A 16,269-nucleotide genomic window follows, 5' to 3' on the forward strand; every position below is an offset into this window, starting at 1 on the left:
CGGTTTCTTGAACCCAAGGCACCTGTATCTATTTACTACTTGCTCTCCCTTTTTTTTTTTTTTTTTTTTTTTTTTTTTTTCCCCTCCTTTTCCCCCTTTCCCCCTTTTCCTTTCCTCCCCACCCCCTTTTTAGTTTTTATTTTTTCTTATTCCCGCAGCTACATGCTATTCCCTAACAATCACTATATTCGTACAACAGCAAATAAAGATACATACTCACCTCGGTTAACCGTCCCCTTGGATCCCGAGCTTCCCAACATTAGGACGGCTCAAAATATCCACAATGCCGAATCTCGGAAACCATCGGCGCTGCTACCCCGCTGTCGGCCCGGGGCCGGAGTCGTGCCGCAGATCACCACTCGGGCCAATAGGACGAAAGGATTTGAAATGGCCGAAGCCCCCGTGCGCGATATAAGCGAAACTGTTGGGGACAGGGCAGGATAACAGGGATGGCATTGGTCGCTTCACCGGTCTTAACCTGTGACTCTTCAGTTGAAAGGGAGCACGGAGTTCATTGCATTCTCGGTTTTTCTCTCTCGATCTTCTCCTCGGACGGACACCACGCAAGAACCGGCACGAGGAAGCTTGAGCTCTGCGCAGAACGGGCATCGAATGACGGTCAAGATGAGTCGAACAGTCACGACACAATACCTCAGGGCGGCGCTGAGGACGAGAGCTGTTCCCAGCTCCCCCGCGTCTTCGTCGTTGAGAAGCTTCCCACGCGCCCGCATGTCGACCGTCGTCGAGGACCCGAGTCTCAGCTCATCTCCCTCGCCACCCCCTCCACCTCCCCGTGTCCCGACGAACCACGAGCAAATCGAGAACGAGCGACGAGTCAAGGCGGACAAGATCCTTCGCGACGCAGTGGCCGCCAAGGCGCCCAGGCACAACTGGACGAGGGAGGAGATCTCGGCCATCTACTACCAGCCCTTGATGGAACTGGCCTACCAAGCTGTAAGTGATGAGTAGTGGCCAATTGCATTGCCGCGTCTCCTTCATTGTCCGACAAGATGATAGTCAAAACAAAAACAAACATACTAACTACAAACAGGCCAACGTCCACCGCCGCTTCCACAACCCCTCAAAAGTCCAACTCTGCACCCTCATGAACATCAAAACCGGCGGCTGCACCGAAGACTGCTCCTACTGCGCCCAGTCGACGCGCTACCAAAAGGGCACCGGGCTGGAAGCCAAAAAAGTCGAGTCGGTCGAGTCGGTCCTCGCCGCCGCGCGGGTGGCGCGCGAAAAGGGCAGCACGCGCTTCTGCATGGGCGCCGCCTGGCGCGACATGCGCGGCCGCAAAAACGCCCTCAAGAACATCAAGGCCATGGTGCAGGGCGTGCGCGCCCTGGGCATGGAGTCGTGCGTCACCCTCGGCATGATCGACGCCGACCAGGCCAGGGAGCTCAAGGAGGCCGGCCTGACCGCCTACAACCACAACGTCGACACGAGCCGCGAGTTTTACCCCTCCGTCATCTCCACCCGCACCTACGACGAGCGCCTCAAGACCCTGAGCCATGTGCGCGACGCGGGGATCAACGTCTGCTCCGGCGGTATCCTGGGTTTGGGCGAGTCGTCTGAGGACCGCGTCGGGCTGCTTCATACCGTGTCGACTTTGCCGTCACATCCCGAGAGCTTCCCTGTCAATGCGCTGGTGCCTATCAAGGGGACCCCGTTGGGGGAGCGGCCGCCGGTCGAGTTCACCACCGTGCTGCGGACCATTGCGACGGCGCGCATCCTCATGCCCGCTACCATCATCCGCATTGCCGCCGGGAGGAAGACCATGTCGGAGGAGAAGCAGGCGCTGTGTTTCATGGCTGGTGCGAATGCCGTCTTTACCGGTGAGAAGATGCTGACGACGGAGTGCAATGGCTGGGATGAGGACAGTGCTTTGTTTGGGCGATGGGGTCTGGAGCCTATGGAGAGCTACAGGAAGTCTGTTCCAGAGGGAGAGTCATAGACTCGAACGTATTCACTCAATTAAGGCGAGGCGATACATTAAAACGCTGAAAGAATAAGACGGGCAACCGATGAAGCGATGATACTACTATGCCCTACTTGGTAACGTCGACCAACCCACGCTTTCAAAATTCCGAATCTCCTCCTCAATCCTCGGCCAGGAATTCGCAGCCAAAAAAGCAGTAATCCAATAATTTCCTTGCAAGTCCTTACCCAAAATATTAAAAACATTCCTCACCACAGGGCTATGCACCAGGGGCTGCGAGTGATGATACACCATCCGCCCCGGCACATGCGCCCGCCCGCCCTCCTCCGCACCCGTGCCACCGCCCACAACCGCCGGCCCAAAGTCGACCGCTTCGTAGAACCTGGCTTTCGACCAGTTGCTAAAGACGACAAGCATGCCGTTCGCCTCCCCGTACACCGCCGGCGACTTGGACAGGCTCTGCGCCCTCAGCGATCGTATCGACGCCAGAACCTGCTGCTCGGTGCCCTGCTCATTGATGCTCTGCCGAAACTTGTGCGCGAGTTGGCCCAGCGGCGTTTTCGGAATTTCGCGTGCCGAAAAGAAGGTGAACGTTCCAAAGGCCAGGTTTTGCACGTAGGCGGCGCCGGAATCAAAAGCCGATGGGACCCGACCCCGGATGTCAAAGGCGTTGACGGCCGTGATGGGCCGGGACGTGCCGCGTGACACGGCGACCAGACTCGTGGCCCAGGCTGATAGAATGTCGCCGTCACTAACAAACGCGACGTCGTTCCCACCAGCGGCCGCGTGCAATCCTTCCACGGCCTGCTGGCGCAGCTTGGCCATGAATTTGGGCGTTAGGCATATCATCCGCCCCTCGACTCTGTGCCAGAAGAGTTCCCATGCGAACCTCAACCCAAACCACAACATGCCCAGCCCCCTGACCCGCTTTGGCTCGAGGACATACGGCTCCTGGTCCACATCGGACGCGGTACCCAATTTCTCCAGAGGATCGTCGCGCGCCCCCAGCATCGGCGGCACCTCGGCTTCCCGACCCGCTAGGACCTTGGACCAGGCCGACACGAGGTCCCTCCGCCCGAGGGCACTGGTCATGGTATGCGGCCACGACAGCGCCACAAGCGTCGCGTCGGTGAAGGACGTGATGTGCAGCGAGAGCTGCGGTTCGTCGCTGTACAGAAAGTCGTCGATGGTAGCCGGCACGTCGGCGCGGGCGCCGAAGGGGCGGAACTTTACGCTGGCCGGGTGGAAGGATAGGTCTGGCGTCGCCTCGGGGAGTTGACTGGCGAGGGGGTGTTCTCTGATGCTGACGTCGAAGACGACGTGAGAGAAGCGGACGGCGGGACGGTCTGGCGTGAAGGGGTTCGGTACGTGGATCTCCAACCTGCCGTCTGACTGCGAGTCAAAGAGAACAGTCAGGTTGGTGGCCGTGCATTTTCGTTTCCGGCGAAAAGTAACGGAAACTCCTTCGCACGCTTCTTCCATGGCGCCGCAACTGGATCAAGTACGTCGTAGACTCACCTTCAAGCGAAGCCGGCCGCCGAGTTTTCTCCAATCGCCCATCTCCAGCAGTCTGGCGAGAGAATCGTGTAGCTTATCGGCGTCGAGGACGTCGTTGAAGCGAAGGGTCCAGCTCATGATGAGGCCCCGATACGTGGGGGTGTCGTCGAAGAAATGCACCGGGAAGATTTGATCCGTCTCGATCTTCTGCGGCGGAATCCGCCGGGGTTTGAGGCCCAGAAGCCCGCGAATCGAGTCCATAATCTTCGCGAAGCTGGTCAATGATGGAAATGGCGGCTGTGCTGTGTTGACTCGCTGCTTGAGGTGACAGCAGAAAGAGGGGAGAGTGACTTGGGCTGACAGGGGCGAAAGGAAATTATAACAGGTCTTTATCGCGAGGAGACGGGTCGGGTCCAGGACATGACCCTGGGCCTGGTTGAAGGCCGTTGACCGTTGAGGTACGTACAACGTACAACGTATGTACACGGTACGATACCAAGACGCGCGCCGTCCCGCAACCGTGTCGCCACATTCGGGTACCGTCCAGTACTGTGTAAATCTTCCAACGGATACTGTCAACGGTCGTTCATTGACCAACCAGCATGCTTAACTCCTAGTTAGGGCTGAGAGGGTCAGACGGATGGATTAGTCAGCTTACCCACGCCGATACCCAACGGTCGGCCAAGTCGCGACCCCAGCGTCAATATCTGGCAGAGGGTCTAAAACCGAGCCTAAGCGGTAAAAGTTACGACTCGATGCTTTCCGTACTGCTTCTGAACGGTGATCCGGTGCTGGATTTCGTCTTGGGCAACCGTTTCCACGGTGACGGGTCTGAGACCACAGGTGGGGGGTCCACTAATCGGCGGCCCATTAAAGCCCGTGCACTGTGGTACTGCCGGTTAAAACGGGCGGTTCTCCACCTTTGAAATGGGCTGCCCATTGAGCGAAGCCCGGTCCTCGTCTCATCGGCGCCGCGTGAACCGAGATGACGGGTTGCCCTTGGAACTTCGGCTATGTGTCACGGGACGTTTTGCTTACGTTGCCGGTTGATCTCGGGGCGGCAGTTCAACATTAACACGTTGGATCAGATCGTTTGCAGACACATGGAGTATGGGGAGAAGTTTCGTGAAGAGTATCTTATGCGGCTTGATATAGACGGTTGTATAGAGTGTTGACGGCAAACCAAGTCTCCGGAAATGGCTGGCCTGCTGACTGCCAAGGAACCTGGTACGGTGGTAGATGTCAGTTGAGATTGATTCTCCGATGCACTTGCACGGGTCCCTTGATCACTTACGAAGTAAGCTGGTCCATGAGACTAACGCTGTAAGGCTTGGTAAGAGACCTCTCAACAGTTGCCGCTTCACCCATGTTAAGACTAAGACATCCTCTCCCTTTGTTCGAGTATGGAATATCAGAGCGGTAGAAAGGCCTTGTAATTGTTAATTAATGTTCCCACTGGCATAGTGGATAATCTACAGTCCATATGCTGATATCCTGCTGCTTATTCTTCTGGCCCCTGGCTTAATTTACTGGTAATACATTGCGACTGGTCTATTAGTACGGGTTCTAGTTTCAATATAAAGCAGGGATACTAGCATCTTTATTGCTCACTTCGTTGGTGTTGCTCCCGCCATTCCTGCCAATGCGGCCATCTTGCTCGGAGAAACATACCAGACACCTCAAGTGCTTGCTGCGAGCTTATGAGTTGATATACTCTCTTACTGCCGATCTAACTCGGCAGATGTAGCAAGGACTCATGAGGGGTTGAGCTTCAATTTGACACAAAAGCAAGGCTGCAATCTTGACCGGGTATAACGGGAGAGGACAGTGCTTTCATGTTGATAACTTATTCAGTAGCTATACCAAAACGAACAACGCACAAATGAGCCGGGTAAAACAAGAGGCAAACGTAAAATAAAAACTAAGAATAAACATAACCATGTTCGCACGTGCCAAGCAACCGATTCCGTATCGCGCCGACATGCCAGCGCCATGATACCCCCTTAACCGTCCTTGGTAAGCCAGAGACAGACAACAGGCTTCTGCCCAGGGCGCCCCGTCCGGGACGCATCCCAGCCAATGTCCTGGATCGCCTTCTTCATCATATCCTTGTCGTCGGCGCTGAAGCACAGGCCCTTGTACCAGCGGCCGTTCCCGCCCTGCGTGATCTCGTAGCACTTGTTCTTCCGCGCGGACCGCCCCGTCGCCCCGAACCCCTTGAGGATGTCCTGGAGCTTGGTCGTCACGGGCACGTGGCAGGCGTGGAACTCGATGGCCGTGTGCGCGGGGAGCTGCCAGGGCGGCGTGGCCGTCTTGAACACGTGGATCTTGGTGTGTTCCGGCTGGAAGAAGTAGTTGTACCCCGGCTCGCACCCTGCGCCGCCCGTCGAGTTGATCATCTGCGCGGCTGGCATGGTGCCCCCCGAGGCCGGTTGGCTCGTGGGCGTGCGGGCGAAGACGTTGTTGGCGCCGTTGGGCTGCAGGGGGATGGCCGTCTGGCTCGGACCGGCGTACATGGCCGGGATACTCCAGGCAGTCTGGTAGGATAGGGGGTAGCCTATGGACGAAACTGCATTTGGTCAGCACTCATTGTCGCCGCAAGAGGTCTGCTTCGAGGGGAATACTTACGATAATGGCTGTAGCCGTACGGGATGTAGGCTTGGGTCACAGAAGGCTGGGCATGGGGTCCAAGCGGAGGAGGAGGTCCGGAATCGCGTCCAAACCGGGGATTCATGGTGGCGACGATGTCTGAGACGGCCACAGATGGTATCTCTACTGATGCGTTGGATAATACGTGTTGACCCAGTTGCCGGTAGCAGGATCGTACCGTGTAGACCAGGCGCCGTGGGCGAAGCCTGAAATCAGAGGAGGTTGAGGGTGCAAGTATGTAAAGTGTGATGGAGGGTGGATGGTCTGTGGGGAAAGGAAGCCGATTGTTGCATCTGCTCGGGGAGAGATGCTGGAGTGATGATTGCCAGGTAAAGTTTCTGTTGGGAAGAAGCAAGATTAGCTCGGAAGTCTAACAGACCACGACCTATTTATACGCGGGGAAACTTGTTTGCTCCTGACACTTAATCACCAACGCCATGGCATGTGATATAGGAAGAGGTGACAAGAGCAGTGACACGGTAAATGACAAGAGAGGGTCGGTCAGTTTGCAGAAACCATCAGTTACTCACGTAGGCGCAGCAGTGACTCTGGAGGGGGAGGGCCGTCATCAAATTCACCCGTCAGAGGGCTCCAGCCTCTTCGATCGTGGTGGAACAAGAAGATCTGCGTACTCCAGACCTTGTTGTCGTGGCGGTCGTAGAACGTGCCCACGATGAGCCAGGCCCAGAAGCGCGGACGCCTCGAGAGGTAGAGGTATTGGCCGATGATGAGCTTGGTCGCCGGATAGGGGAACTGCGTCGGCTGATGCGCCCGGGATCCACGGGTCGACGCCAGCTTGGTGGACTCGCGGTGCCTGTTGCGTCAGGGCACCGAACTGTTTGGCACGGTTTGCTTGGGCTGATGTCCAGGGGCCGTAGGACTGGTGACTAGGGTGACTGGCGATTATGATCTCTGGGGTCAGGGATAGAACCGTTGTAGCAGAATCAGGGGCGAGGACAGTGCTTGGATGTTTGAATGGTGAATGGTGTACCTCCCAAAGTGGCGGGGCATGTCGAGGGCGATATCAAGAAGTGGTCGGCAAAGAGCTGGCAGAGCCTCAGACTCAATAAATAGTTCAGGAGTTTGCCATGTCAGGCAGTGCTGGACAATGCTGATTCATTGCAATCATGTATGGCAAACAGAGAAGAGACGAAACGAACATGGTACGTGAATACTGAGCCTTTGCCAAACTGCCTGACAGGTCCTGGCTAGGCAGCAATAAGCTGAATCCTGGCGCACGTCCAAGTGCAGTCAGTCCGTCCCTCAGTTCGTTGACGGCTTCAGTTCGGTGATCATGTTGGCATGTGTATAGAGACGTCCCACAAAGAGCACCAGATACATGGCCAATAGTAAATGGAGATGAACCAAGACGATGAGAACTCTGACGTGGTGATTAGAATTCTATTGGCTTGAGGAAAAGAGATTCAGTTCCAAAAAGCTTGGGAGCACTCACGGGAGATGAGCCTGCAAAGTCAAGATGCGCAGCCCCGGATTAAATTGGTACATGGAAACGCCGGACAGATTCTGTCGAACCAAACGTCCAGCCCACGCAGCCCGGACCAGATGCCGAAGCAGGGTTGGGAGTCAGAGGCGACGGAGCAAGCATAATGCATGTCGGCATCACAGGGGCGAGCTGGGTTCCTGAGGTTTGCGACGACGTGCAGCTGCCGAGCACAGCCAAAACCCTACCGTACGAGTGCCCGTACGTTCCTAGCAGGTGGTACAATCAATACTCTTCTCCAAAGCAGATGCCAGTCGGGTACCACAGGCGGACGGCGTATTGGTCACCACGCAGTATTCATGTGACTCCATCGACCGCACGGGCTTGCGCTTCAACCCAGTTCGCCCTCTTCGACAACACGGACGGCCCCTCCATTCTTCTTATCCTCAACCTCCTGGCGCACCTGTTTCCTCCGCTCTACCTCGGCAACCAAGCCCTTGAGGTAGACTTCGGCCTGGACAGTGGCGCTGTAGGAGAGGGCCGTCCAGTTCCAGTTGTTCTTACGTTCGGCATCGGCGCCGGCGGCGAGGAGGGTTCGGAGGACGAGAAGGTTCCCGTTGCCGCTGGCAAAATGGAGGGCCGTATTACCGTCCATGTCGGCGCGCTGGACCGCCTGCTCGGGCCCGCCGGGGACGTAGGTGAGGAGTATTTGCAGGACGGTGTCGTGGCCGCCGCGGCTGGCTTCCATGATGGCGTCTCGACCGCGGACATCGCGGCGGAGGATGGTATCGGGATTCAGCTCGCACAGGAAGTGCACGGCCTCGGTGTGGCCGCCGGCGGCCGCGAGCGCGAGGGCGGTCTGGTGGTTCTCGTTCAGGGCGGGGTCTGGGTCCTCGTGGCCAAACTCGACGAGGACCTTGCAGACCTGGTGGTGGCCCAGCGAGGCGGCCAGGTGTAGGTTGGAGTTGGATAGGCCCTCGGGGGATGCATCGGGGTTGTGGAGTACTTCGGGGTGGGATTTGAGGATGCGCTTCGTGAGGAGGGCGTCGTTGGCGACGATGGCGCGGCGGATGCGAATACTTGGCTCTAGCCTAGGAGAGATGTGTTAGCGAGTCTTTCCATTTGAGAGGTGTTTCTAGAGTGCAAGAGCGAATGCAATGGGATACAGAACATACATCTCGACGTCGAGGTTGCAGTGCGAGTTGCGGTGGAAGAGAGTAGCATTGCTAGACGGTGCAAACGATGATCAATAGAGGAGGAGTGAGAGGGTCAGCAGATCCAAAAAGAGCAATAGCGTCGGGGCATAATGGAAGGCCGGATGCTAGATGGAAATGGAATCGAAGAAACAGGAATGCCGGGAGCGACATTGGGAGGGGAAACTGGGCAGTTGAAGCAGTGAATTGGCTACTGCCTGATAAGGAGCTGGCTATCTTATCGCACCTGGAAAGGTGGCCCAAGCTCCTTGGAAGTTGGCAGCTGGCAGGAACAAAGTGCCAGTTGCCTTTTGGACTTGTTAACTTGGAATTCTCTCTTCATCTCCTTGGTTCTCTATTGAGGGTTGAAATATCCGGAGAACGCCAGTAAGAGATTATGGACTGTTACTGTTACGACTTTGGTGCTGACCTTGCGCCCGAGGGCCGGAGCGGAGCCCGGGGCCGGAGAACGACGGCGAGAGACGCCGTGGTATTATCGGCTTCCCAGGCGTGGAGAGGTGCATTACGTCGTTGTTATGTAACTTGGTGATGAATGACGATTGGATCTCCATGGGAATATTAATACGAGACTCTACACTATTAATACGTTCTGCCACTCGACATCACCTACAACGCACTCACGCTCAATATTCAACGAACCAGATCTTCTCACGCAAAGTCGCACACTACCTCGATCCGAGCTTACATTACGAGAAACCACTCGATTAACAGCACAACCATCAACCACCATGTCCGCGCCACGATACATGCACTCTGCCCTACGGCCTGCCGTACGAGCAAGCCGCAACAACGGGGTCTTGCCTCGCCGAACCCCAGCATACAAGCGGAATGCCAGCACAGATAAGGAACCACCCCGTACTCAAATGCCACCAGCGAGGTCTGGCAAGGTGCAAAACTGGTACGCATGATACATGGCCGACGGTGCGCTCTACCATCTATGCACTCAGTCCACTGACGACCGAGCGACGTGCACAGGACCCCCTATGCTGCAGGCGGACTGGCCCTCGGCGCTGTATTCTTCTACCTCCTAGGAAACCCTGATAAGGCGGCACGCACCAATGTCGGTGCCCAGCCGACAGGGACTCTCCCAGGCAAAGAAGGCACGATCCGTCCAGAGGACCGTAGCAACAAGACGCAGCCCGGAAACTGAGGACACTGGGGTTCGTATTTGAGGGGCTGGAGTTTGGCGTTAAAATGACCGTGTAGCTAGCCGAGAATGGATTCGGAGGACTGTCCTGTCATATTGGAAAATTGAGGAGCATAAGGTGCATTTGATTGAGCGAGAGATTACCCTTACCTACGAAGTACTCAGTACTACACCTATCCAACCGAGGGGCGCAGCTAACATCCTGTCGTTGCACAATGTGTTTTATGACGTCAGACGATTCAAGACATCGTGATAAGCTCTGTCGTCATTGATAGGTAAGGAATGATAAGATACGATAAGGCTGATAAGGAACTACTACTGTACGCGCACTGACGCATCCGACTAATCCCATCCCCTCCATCAAGCATCTTGGGGAAACTTCCTGAACATATCCGCGATACGGTCCATAGGCGCAGCAAGCAGTCCCATGGCCGTCTCAAAGGGCGGGCTTTCACCGGCACTTGGGTGGCTGCGCGTCGGCACAAACATCTTGGTCCTCTCGAAGCTCTTGGACATGGTCTCCGAGTCGCCGGGCTCCATCGCTGCCTCGAGCGCGGGCAAGTCACGGCTCTCCTCTTCCTCAATGTGCTTCGAAAGCGAACCCCAGAGCTCCTTCAACTTGGGCACATAGTTGGCGTCCTCGGGGCTCATGTTCTGGAACTCCTTGAGCATCTCCTTGACCTGTTGAGTGAGCCGGTCAGTTTCCGCCGTGCTCCCGTCTGGCTCTGATCCCCTTGGAAGCAAAGGTTGGGTTACTTCGTACGTACCTGGTGATGCGCCTTTCGGTCGTCTTCGGCCATCTGGTGGCCTTTACTGCCCATGTACTTCTCAAACGCGGGATAGACGATGAGCTCCTCGGCGATGGAATGACGGGCGAGTTCCCAGGTGAACTGATTACCGAAGCGTTCCTGGTGGTCGTGGTCCGACGACGAGGTTATCTCGTTGAAACACTTCTCCAGCTGACGATGTTCGTTGGTGATGGTTTTCGAAATGCTGGCCATTGTTGCGGTTCGACGGTGATTCTGATAGATCTGCTTTGCGCGGGCGACTACGATGCAATGGTATTACAGATGTCGGTGGAAGAGATTGAAGAGACGAAGAAGCAGACGCATCAGCTAATATATCTAGAGTATCTACGCACTGTATGCGCGCTGTGGCCTGTCCCAAATGGCAAGACGTTGGTGACGTTCTCGAGACTTGGCCTGCCACCCATGATGCATCGGATGTTGTCCTGTCGACCCAATCCTCGCAATTCCCAGCCCATCGTCGCGAATCTATGATTTATAACAACATGGCCGACGAATCACACCACAGACATTACGTAGTCCTGTTCCATATTGGTGGTGCCAGGAAGACTTGGGCCAGTCGAAAACCAAAAGGCAGGCTTCCGTTTAATGACACGGAGAGCAGTTGCGAAGTCCTTCCGTCGGTCTCTTTGCTTGAAGATATCAAGGCAAGATAGGCAAGATACATACCTAGCCTCTAGGTAATCTGGTGACCTAGTCGGAAGAAGGTTCAAATCCAGCGAACGTGACAGCCAACTACACCAGAGGTTCTCCTGGGGCAATCCATCTATATTTCGCCCATTTCACCAGCATGACTGGGCTCTATCCTAGTTGCTCCGTAAGCACCGAGATCTGCATCGGAAAAGTCAAGGTGCGTATTAATAATATGGTCCATGTTAGGCCTTCAAGGGGCCGGGCCGTCTAGAGAGGGACCACTGCCAATTTCCTCGACTTGAACCACTAGGACCAGAAATGGCTCCTAATTTGGGGAGAGCAGAGATTTTCATGTAAACGACAGCGTGGATGCCTGGGTGTTTGATTGGTAAGTAAACCGTGATGCGTCGCTGCTTTGCTCCCTTGATTTATAATATCAGCTCAGCAGCTGGCAGTCTGACATGCATGATGTTTTAACCGTCTCCATTTGGACGTTCATATAAGAACTAGACATCATCCGCGTGAGTGAAATTGAACATTCAGCTCCCGCTGAGAGCCAAGGTAATAATCTATTACTTTCGCGACGCTATATCTGAAGCAACATGACCCAGACGAAGATTCTCATCACTGGCGCCACGGGTTACGTGTAAGTGGCATGCATGCATACCAAGTCCACCTTATAAGCGTATATTCTCATCAAACGCGGGCGTCGTTCTAGAGGGGGCTCGGTCCTGGGACACTTGCGATCATCGTCCCATCCGAAAATCAAGAATGCTTCCATTACGGCCCTCGCCCGACGACAAGACCAGGTAGACCTTTTGGAGAAGCATGGCGTGCAAGCCCGGACGTTCAACGGACTCGATGACGCCCAGCAGCTGAGGTCTATTGCATCCGAGTTTGACATTGTCATTCATTGTGCGACAGGGTCCCATACAGGCTCGGCCGAGGCACTCGTCCTAGGACTAGGTGATGCAAAGGCCAACACAGGCCGGCAGACATATTACATCCACGTTCGTAGCGTCCCTTTTCCCCTTGGTCAAGTCTTGCCCGAGAATCAATGGGCCGGGAGTACTCATGGTGGTGTAGACGACGGGAACATCCAACTTTGCATATGGGCTCAGCTCGGATTCGTCCTCCCCCCACGCGCAGACCAATACCATCTCCGATAAAGACGACGTATACGGCGAAGAAGTCAAACTCAACGCCGAGTCGGCGTATGAGCAGCGCACCACCGACCTCGTGGTGATCCACACGGCCGAGAAGACCGGCGTCATGGCGTACCTGCTGATGCCGCCGACCATTTACGGCAAGGGTCTCGGTTTGTTCAAGACGGTGTCGTACCAGGTCCCCATCGTCGTGAGGAATGCCATTGCAGCCGGGCACCCCACCTACATCGGCGACGGCTCGGGGTCCCTCGGCAAGGTGCACGTCGACGACGTTGTAACCCAGTACGAGATTATCCTGTCCAAGATCCTCGATGGCCATGGCGCCGAGATCCCGTCCGGCAGGAAGGGGATCTATTTTGCCAGCACGGGCAGCTACACCTGGAAAGACGTGAATGAGCTGGTTGGCCAAGTGGGCGTGCGGCTGAAGGCCCTCGAGTCGGCCACTCCGGTGTCTATCAGCCTGGAGGAGGCGGTCGAGAAGTGGCCGCATGGGGCTAATGCCGAGTTTGTGAAGAGGAATTTCTCGGCTAGGAATCCGTAAGTTGTCAACTCTGTGAATCCTCGGACATTTTCGTTGTCAGAACTTGGCATCTGATTCTTCGGCAGGGCGGTCACCACGCCGGAATTGGCATTCGAGCTTGGTTGGAAACCGACTAGGACGGAGAAGGACTGGATCGCCGACATTGAGCAGACCTGGGAAGCGATTCTTTCTGAATAGTGGCAGTGAAGGTGCAATAGACTTTAGAGGAGGATAAGAGCCGCCAGGTTAGCGACCCAATGGAGAGCAAACGTGAGATCAATTCTATGCGCTGACAGCTGTCTTCCTATGCTCAGGTATTTACATCGGCAATAAACCTGGTGACCTCAAAGTAGGCCGGTCCCCCCGTGAAGGCCTCGGTGCCAAACTGGTAGACTATATCGCTTGTTAGTCTCACAAGGATGGTAAACAGCCAGGAGAGAGGAGACACTTTACGCACTCAAGAGATGCTGGTCCCTGTCTGGGAACCCGTGGTAGTAGATGAGGTAATCGAAAAACTCCTTCATGTCGGCTTCAAAGCGGTGGATGTTGGGTCCCGCAGGAACAAAGCTAAAGACCTTCATCTTTCCGCCGTGGTTGTAGCCGAAATGGAGATCCCAGTCGTAACCGGCAATGTTGACCCTGGCAATGGGCCGTTTGGCTTCGCTAATGGGCCAGACGCCTCCATAGCAAGCAAGCCTACACATGTCAGTTTCGATTGGAAATTATTTGCCGAGGGGGGAATAACAGGGAAAGGGGAAGGGACATACCAAATCATCACCTCGTACTCCCCACTACTATTCGCATGGTCCCGGTCCGGATCGGTGAAGAAGTCAAACGCCACATTCGCGCGAATACGATCCGTGTCATACGCCCACTCGACCTCGACGGGCAGCGACACGACGTCCCGGAGGAGCGGGCGGTCAAACTGGCGCGCGCCGTAGACGTAGCTCTTGACCTGGTGGTCCCCGCCGCGCCACTCCCAGTCGGAGCTCCAGGCGATGCCGCGGCCGCCCGGGGCGGGGCCGTCGTAGTGGGTCAGCTGGCTGCCCGAGACGGCGTTCTTGAGGCCCCAGGTGTTGTTGTTGAGCTCGTACCCGTTGACGGCGTGGTAGCCCCATTGGGCGGAGAGGGTGCGGAGGTGGGTGGGAGGCATGGGGGGCGGGCAGGGGGGACGGGGAGGAGGGTGGTGAGGGTGGTGTTGATGGGCTGGCTGGAGAGGCTGCTGGAGGGGCTGCTGCTTCTCCGAGCTGGGACGTGAGAAGACACGGTTAAAGAGGGAGTCGAGTTTTCGCGCCATGGTGGATAGCTGTGGGGATACTCGGCGGGTGGAGTATGGGGAATGGAATGAGGGTGGATGAAGATGGAATGAATGATAGTTGTTTCAAGGGACTGTCTGAGAGTCGCGAGAAGGTCAGGGGAGGGATTGACTGGAATTTTAAGACTGGAGACAGTGGGAGACGGAGTTGGAAGTTGGAAAAAGGAGAGGGAATGCTGTCCGAGGTGAAAGTGACGTAAGACGCCGTACGAGCTGGCTCGAATAAGACGGGATAGGAGACCGGCTGGAGGAGATGGGAGACGCGGCAAGCCATCCGCTGTCATTATTCCATATCGCCTCCAGCTCCCGTATAAAATCCGATAAGTGTCGATTGACTGACTCTCGCTGATACTTGGTGTTTTGGGAGAAAAGAGAGGGAAAATAAATAAATAAAAATAAATAAAAAAAGGGTATCTTGTGCCTTGATATTGGGACCACGTCCAAAACCTCAGATTCGACCAGGAGTTGCCCGTTTGCTGCGTCTGCTGGGCCGTCCAAGGCGAATCATCATACACTGACTATGCTATCAAGGTCTCTCCGTTTCTTCTCCACGTTGACCTCGAAGAATGCCCTCGACACCAGTCCCCATTGTGTGATCCTGCAGCGAGTCAGCATATAGGAAATCAATGAACTAAACAACGGACAAAGGAGGACAAAGGAGGCAACGCACATTAGAAAGCCCAACAAACAGGTCAAAGGCACCTCGTAGCGGTGATAAGGGTACTCGTCGTGTGCGACGTCCTTCTCCTCGGCAATGTTCACGACGAGCAGCACAAAGCACACGAGGGCACCCAGGGCAAAGAGGAGCTCTACGCCAAACTGCACCTGGTAGGGGATGCCGCCGCGGTAGTGGGCTCGCCGGAGGCAGAGGAGGTTTACGACGGCCCATAGGAAGACGAGGCCGTTCTGCGAGAGTCAACGTGGGGGACAGGAGAACGAGGGAGTTTTCAAGGGCGGACGACAAGACGTACCAGTGGCACGGTCAACCACATGGGATAGTAGACGGGATCGGCCAGGTCGGTGTCATCGTTGAGGTAGCGGCCGCGGCGCGAGACGTAAATGTTGACGGTGAGGACGAGGGCGACAAAGGCAAAGACGAGGGCGGCCTGGCGCAGCACGTAGTACATGTAGAGGCATCGCCGGCGCTTCTTGTGCAAGGGCGGTTCGGGGGGGATGTAAAACTCGGGCGGGCGGTAGTGGAATGTTGGCGGCAGGCCGGGGGGCGGCGGGGGAGGGTAGGTCGCGTGGCCCGTCGCGTGGCCTGTCGTGGTCGTGCGGTAGGAGGATGTGCGCTCGTGTGGGGTGTACGGCGATGGAGTCGGTGATGATGACGGATGAGTGTATGCGGCCTGAGGCGCAGGGGGGTGGCCGTGGGAGGTATCGTGGGAGTGGGTTGGCGGCATGATCGGCAGCGGGTTTTCCTGGAGACGAAAACAATTTGAGACCACTGTTCAGGTTTCCACCCTCTGCGCGCTTTCCTCCGCGTGTCTCTGCCTCTATTCCTTTTCGCTTCTTTCGCCTATTTCTTCTCTTCTCCCGTCCTGTTATCGCTTCGGCGACCGTGGATGTATGTGTCGACCACCGGTGCTGCTTCCAATGTCGGTGCTACCCCTGGAAAGGGAGACCGTTGCCGTATCCATCCAGATCGGCTCGTGAATCTCGGTCGAGCTCAGCCGTGTCGCGTCGTGGGAGTAAGTTCGCAGTGCGCTCATGCGTGGGCAAGTCGATCTTCCAAACGCGGAGTGGCGATCGTCGGGTCGGTCGGTGATAGGCGATCGATCGTCGTGGTGAGACTAGACTGAAGAAGTCCCCGAAAACAAAGGAATAAGAGAAATTAGGACAGAATCAATGGGCTGGAAAGAATAAAAAGGAAGAAATGGGAGGAGGAAATAAAGAGACAGGAAATGAGCAAGTGACGAGAAAAAGGAGAAAAACG

The 16,269-nt window shown here is 55.8% G+C and overlaps 9 protein-coding genes across 9 annotated transcripts; 3 read left to right on the top strand and 6 right to left on the bottom strand.

Annotated features, from left to right (window-relative positions):
- Positions 1 to 729: 729 nt before the first annotated feature.
- Positions 730 to 1,960, top strand: ACRALDRAFT_1025796 (uncharacterized protein; the record flags this gene model as incomplete). The annotated part of the gene is made up of 2 exons (XM_071014768.1): positions 730 to 954; positions 1,052 to 1,960. The coding sequence occupies 2 exons, from the start codon at positions 730 to 732 to the stop codon at positions 1,958 to 1,960; spliced, it is 1,134 nt and encodes a 377-aa protein (XP_070880004.1).
- An 87-nt stretch (positions 1,961 to 2,047) lies between these two features.
- On the bottom strand, positions 2,048 to 3,703 carry ACRALDRAFT_1028057 (uncharacterized protein; the record flags this gene model as incomplete). Its single annotated transcript, XM_071014834.1, has 2 exons — positions 2,048 to 3,337; positions 3,464 to 3,703. 2 exons carry the CDS (start codon positions 3,701 to 3,703, stop codon positions 2,048 to 2,050), a joined length of 1,530 nt encoding a protein of 509 aa, XP_070880005.1.
- Positions 3,704 to 5,445: 1,742 nt separating this feature from the next.
- ACRALDRAFT_1066619 (uncharacterized protein) lies at positions 5,446 to 6,176 on the bottom strand (the record flags this gene model as incomplete). Its single annotated transcript, XM_071017372.1, has 2 exons — positions 5,446 to 6,011; positions 6,071 to 6,176. The coding sequence occupies 2 exons, from the start codon at positions 6,174 to 6,176 to the stop codon at positions 5,446 to 5,448; spliced, it is 672 nt and encodes a 223-aa protein (XP_070880006.1).
- A 1,747-nt stretch (positions 6,177 to 7,923) lies between these two features.
- ACRALDRAFT_2039508 (uncharacterized protein) lies at positions 7,924 to 9,249 on the bottom strand (the record flags this gene model as incomplete). Its single annotated transcript, XM_071020967.1, has 2 exons — positions 7,924 to 8,618; positions 9,156 to 9,249. 2 exons carry the CDS (start codon positions 9,247 to 9,249, stop codon positions 7,924 to 7,926), a joined length of 789 nt encoding a protein of 262 aa, XP_070880007.1.
- Positions 9,250 to 9,474: 225 nt separating this feature from the next.
- On the top strand, positions 9,475 to 9,896 carry ACRALDRAFT_2024861 (uncharacterized protein; the record flags this gene model as incomplete). The annotated part of the gene is made up of 2 exons (XM_071020265.1): positions 9,475 to 9,644; positions 9,722 to 9,896. The coding sequence occupies 2 exons, from the start codon at positions 9,475 to 9,477 to the stop codon at positions 9,894 to 9,896; spliced, it is 345 nt and encodes a 114-aa protein (XP_070880008.1).
- A 357-nt stretch (positions 9,897 to 10,253) lies between these two features.
- Positions 10,254 to 10,894, bottom strand: ACRALDRAFT_2093872 (uncharacterized protein; the record flags this gene model as incomplete). The annotated part of the gene is made up of 2 exons (XM_071022642.1): positions 10,254 to 10,574; positions 10,661 to 10,894. 2 exons carry the CDS (start codon positions 10,892 to 10,894, stop codon positions 10,254 to 10,256), a joined length of 555 nt encoding a protein of 184 aa, XP_070880009.1.
- Positions 10,895 to 11,866: 972 nt separating this feature from the next.
- ACRALDRAFT_1045858 (uncharacterized protein) lies at positions 11,867 to 13,039 on the top strand (the record flags this gene model as incomplete). The annotated part of the gene is made up of 3 exons (XM_071015416.1): positions 11,867 to 11,978; positions 12,051 to 12,342; positions 12,419 to 13,039. The coding sequence occupies exons 1-3, from the start codon at positions 11,935 to 11,937 to the stop codon at positions 13,037 to 13,039; spliced, it is 957 nt and encodes a 318-aa protein (XP_070880010.1). The 5' UTR covers positions 11,867 to 11,934.
- A 289-nt stretch (positions 13,040 to 13,328) lies between these two features.
- On the bottom strand, positions 13,329 to 14,171 carry ACRALDRAFT_2095930 (glycoside hydrolase family 12 protein; the record flags this gene model as incomplete). The annotated part of the gene is made up of 3 exons (XM_071022752.1): positions 13,329 to 13,411; positions 13,476 to 13,714; positions 13,786 to 14,171. 3 exons carry the CDS (start codon positions 14,169 to 14,171, stop codon positions 13,329 to 13,331), a joined length of 708 nt encoding a protein of 235 aa, XP_070880011.1.
- A 481-nt stretch (positions 14,172 to 14,652) lies between these two features.
- Positions 14,653 to 16,212, bottom strand: ACRALDRAFT_1059292 (uncharacterized protein). The gene is made up of 3 exons (XM_071016007.1): positions 15,305 to 16,212; positions 15,004 to 15,239; positions 14,653 to 14,931 (listed from the first exon to the last, which is right to left on the bottom strand). The coding sequence occupies exons 1-3, from the start codon at positions 15,734 to 15,736 to the stop codon at positions 14,841 to 14,843; spliced, it is 759 nt and encodes a 252-aa protein (XP_070880012.1). The 5' UTR covers positions 15,737 to 16,212; the 3' UTR covers positions 14,653 to 14,840.
- Positions 16,213 to 16,269: the final 57 nt, after the last annotated feature.

The sequence above is a fragment of the Sodiomyces alcalophilus genome, assembly GCF_042370955.1.
Source record: "Sodiomyces alcalophilus JCM 7366 unplaced genomic scaffold ACRALscaffold_1, whole genome shotgun sequence".
NCBI lineage: Eukaryota > Fungi > Ascomycota > Sordariomycetes > Glomerellales > Plectosphaerellaceae > Sodiomyces > Sodiomyces alcalophilus.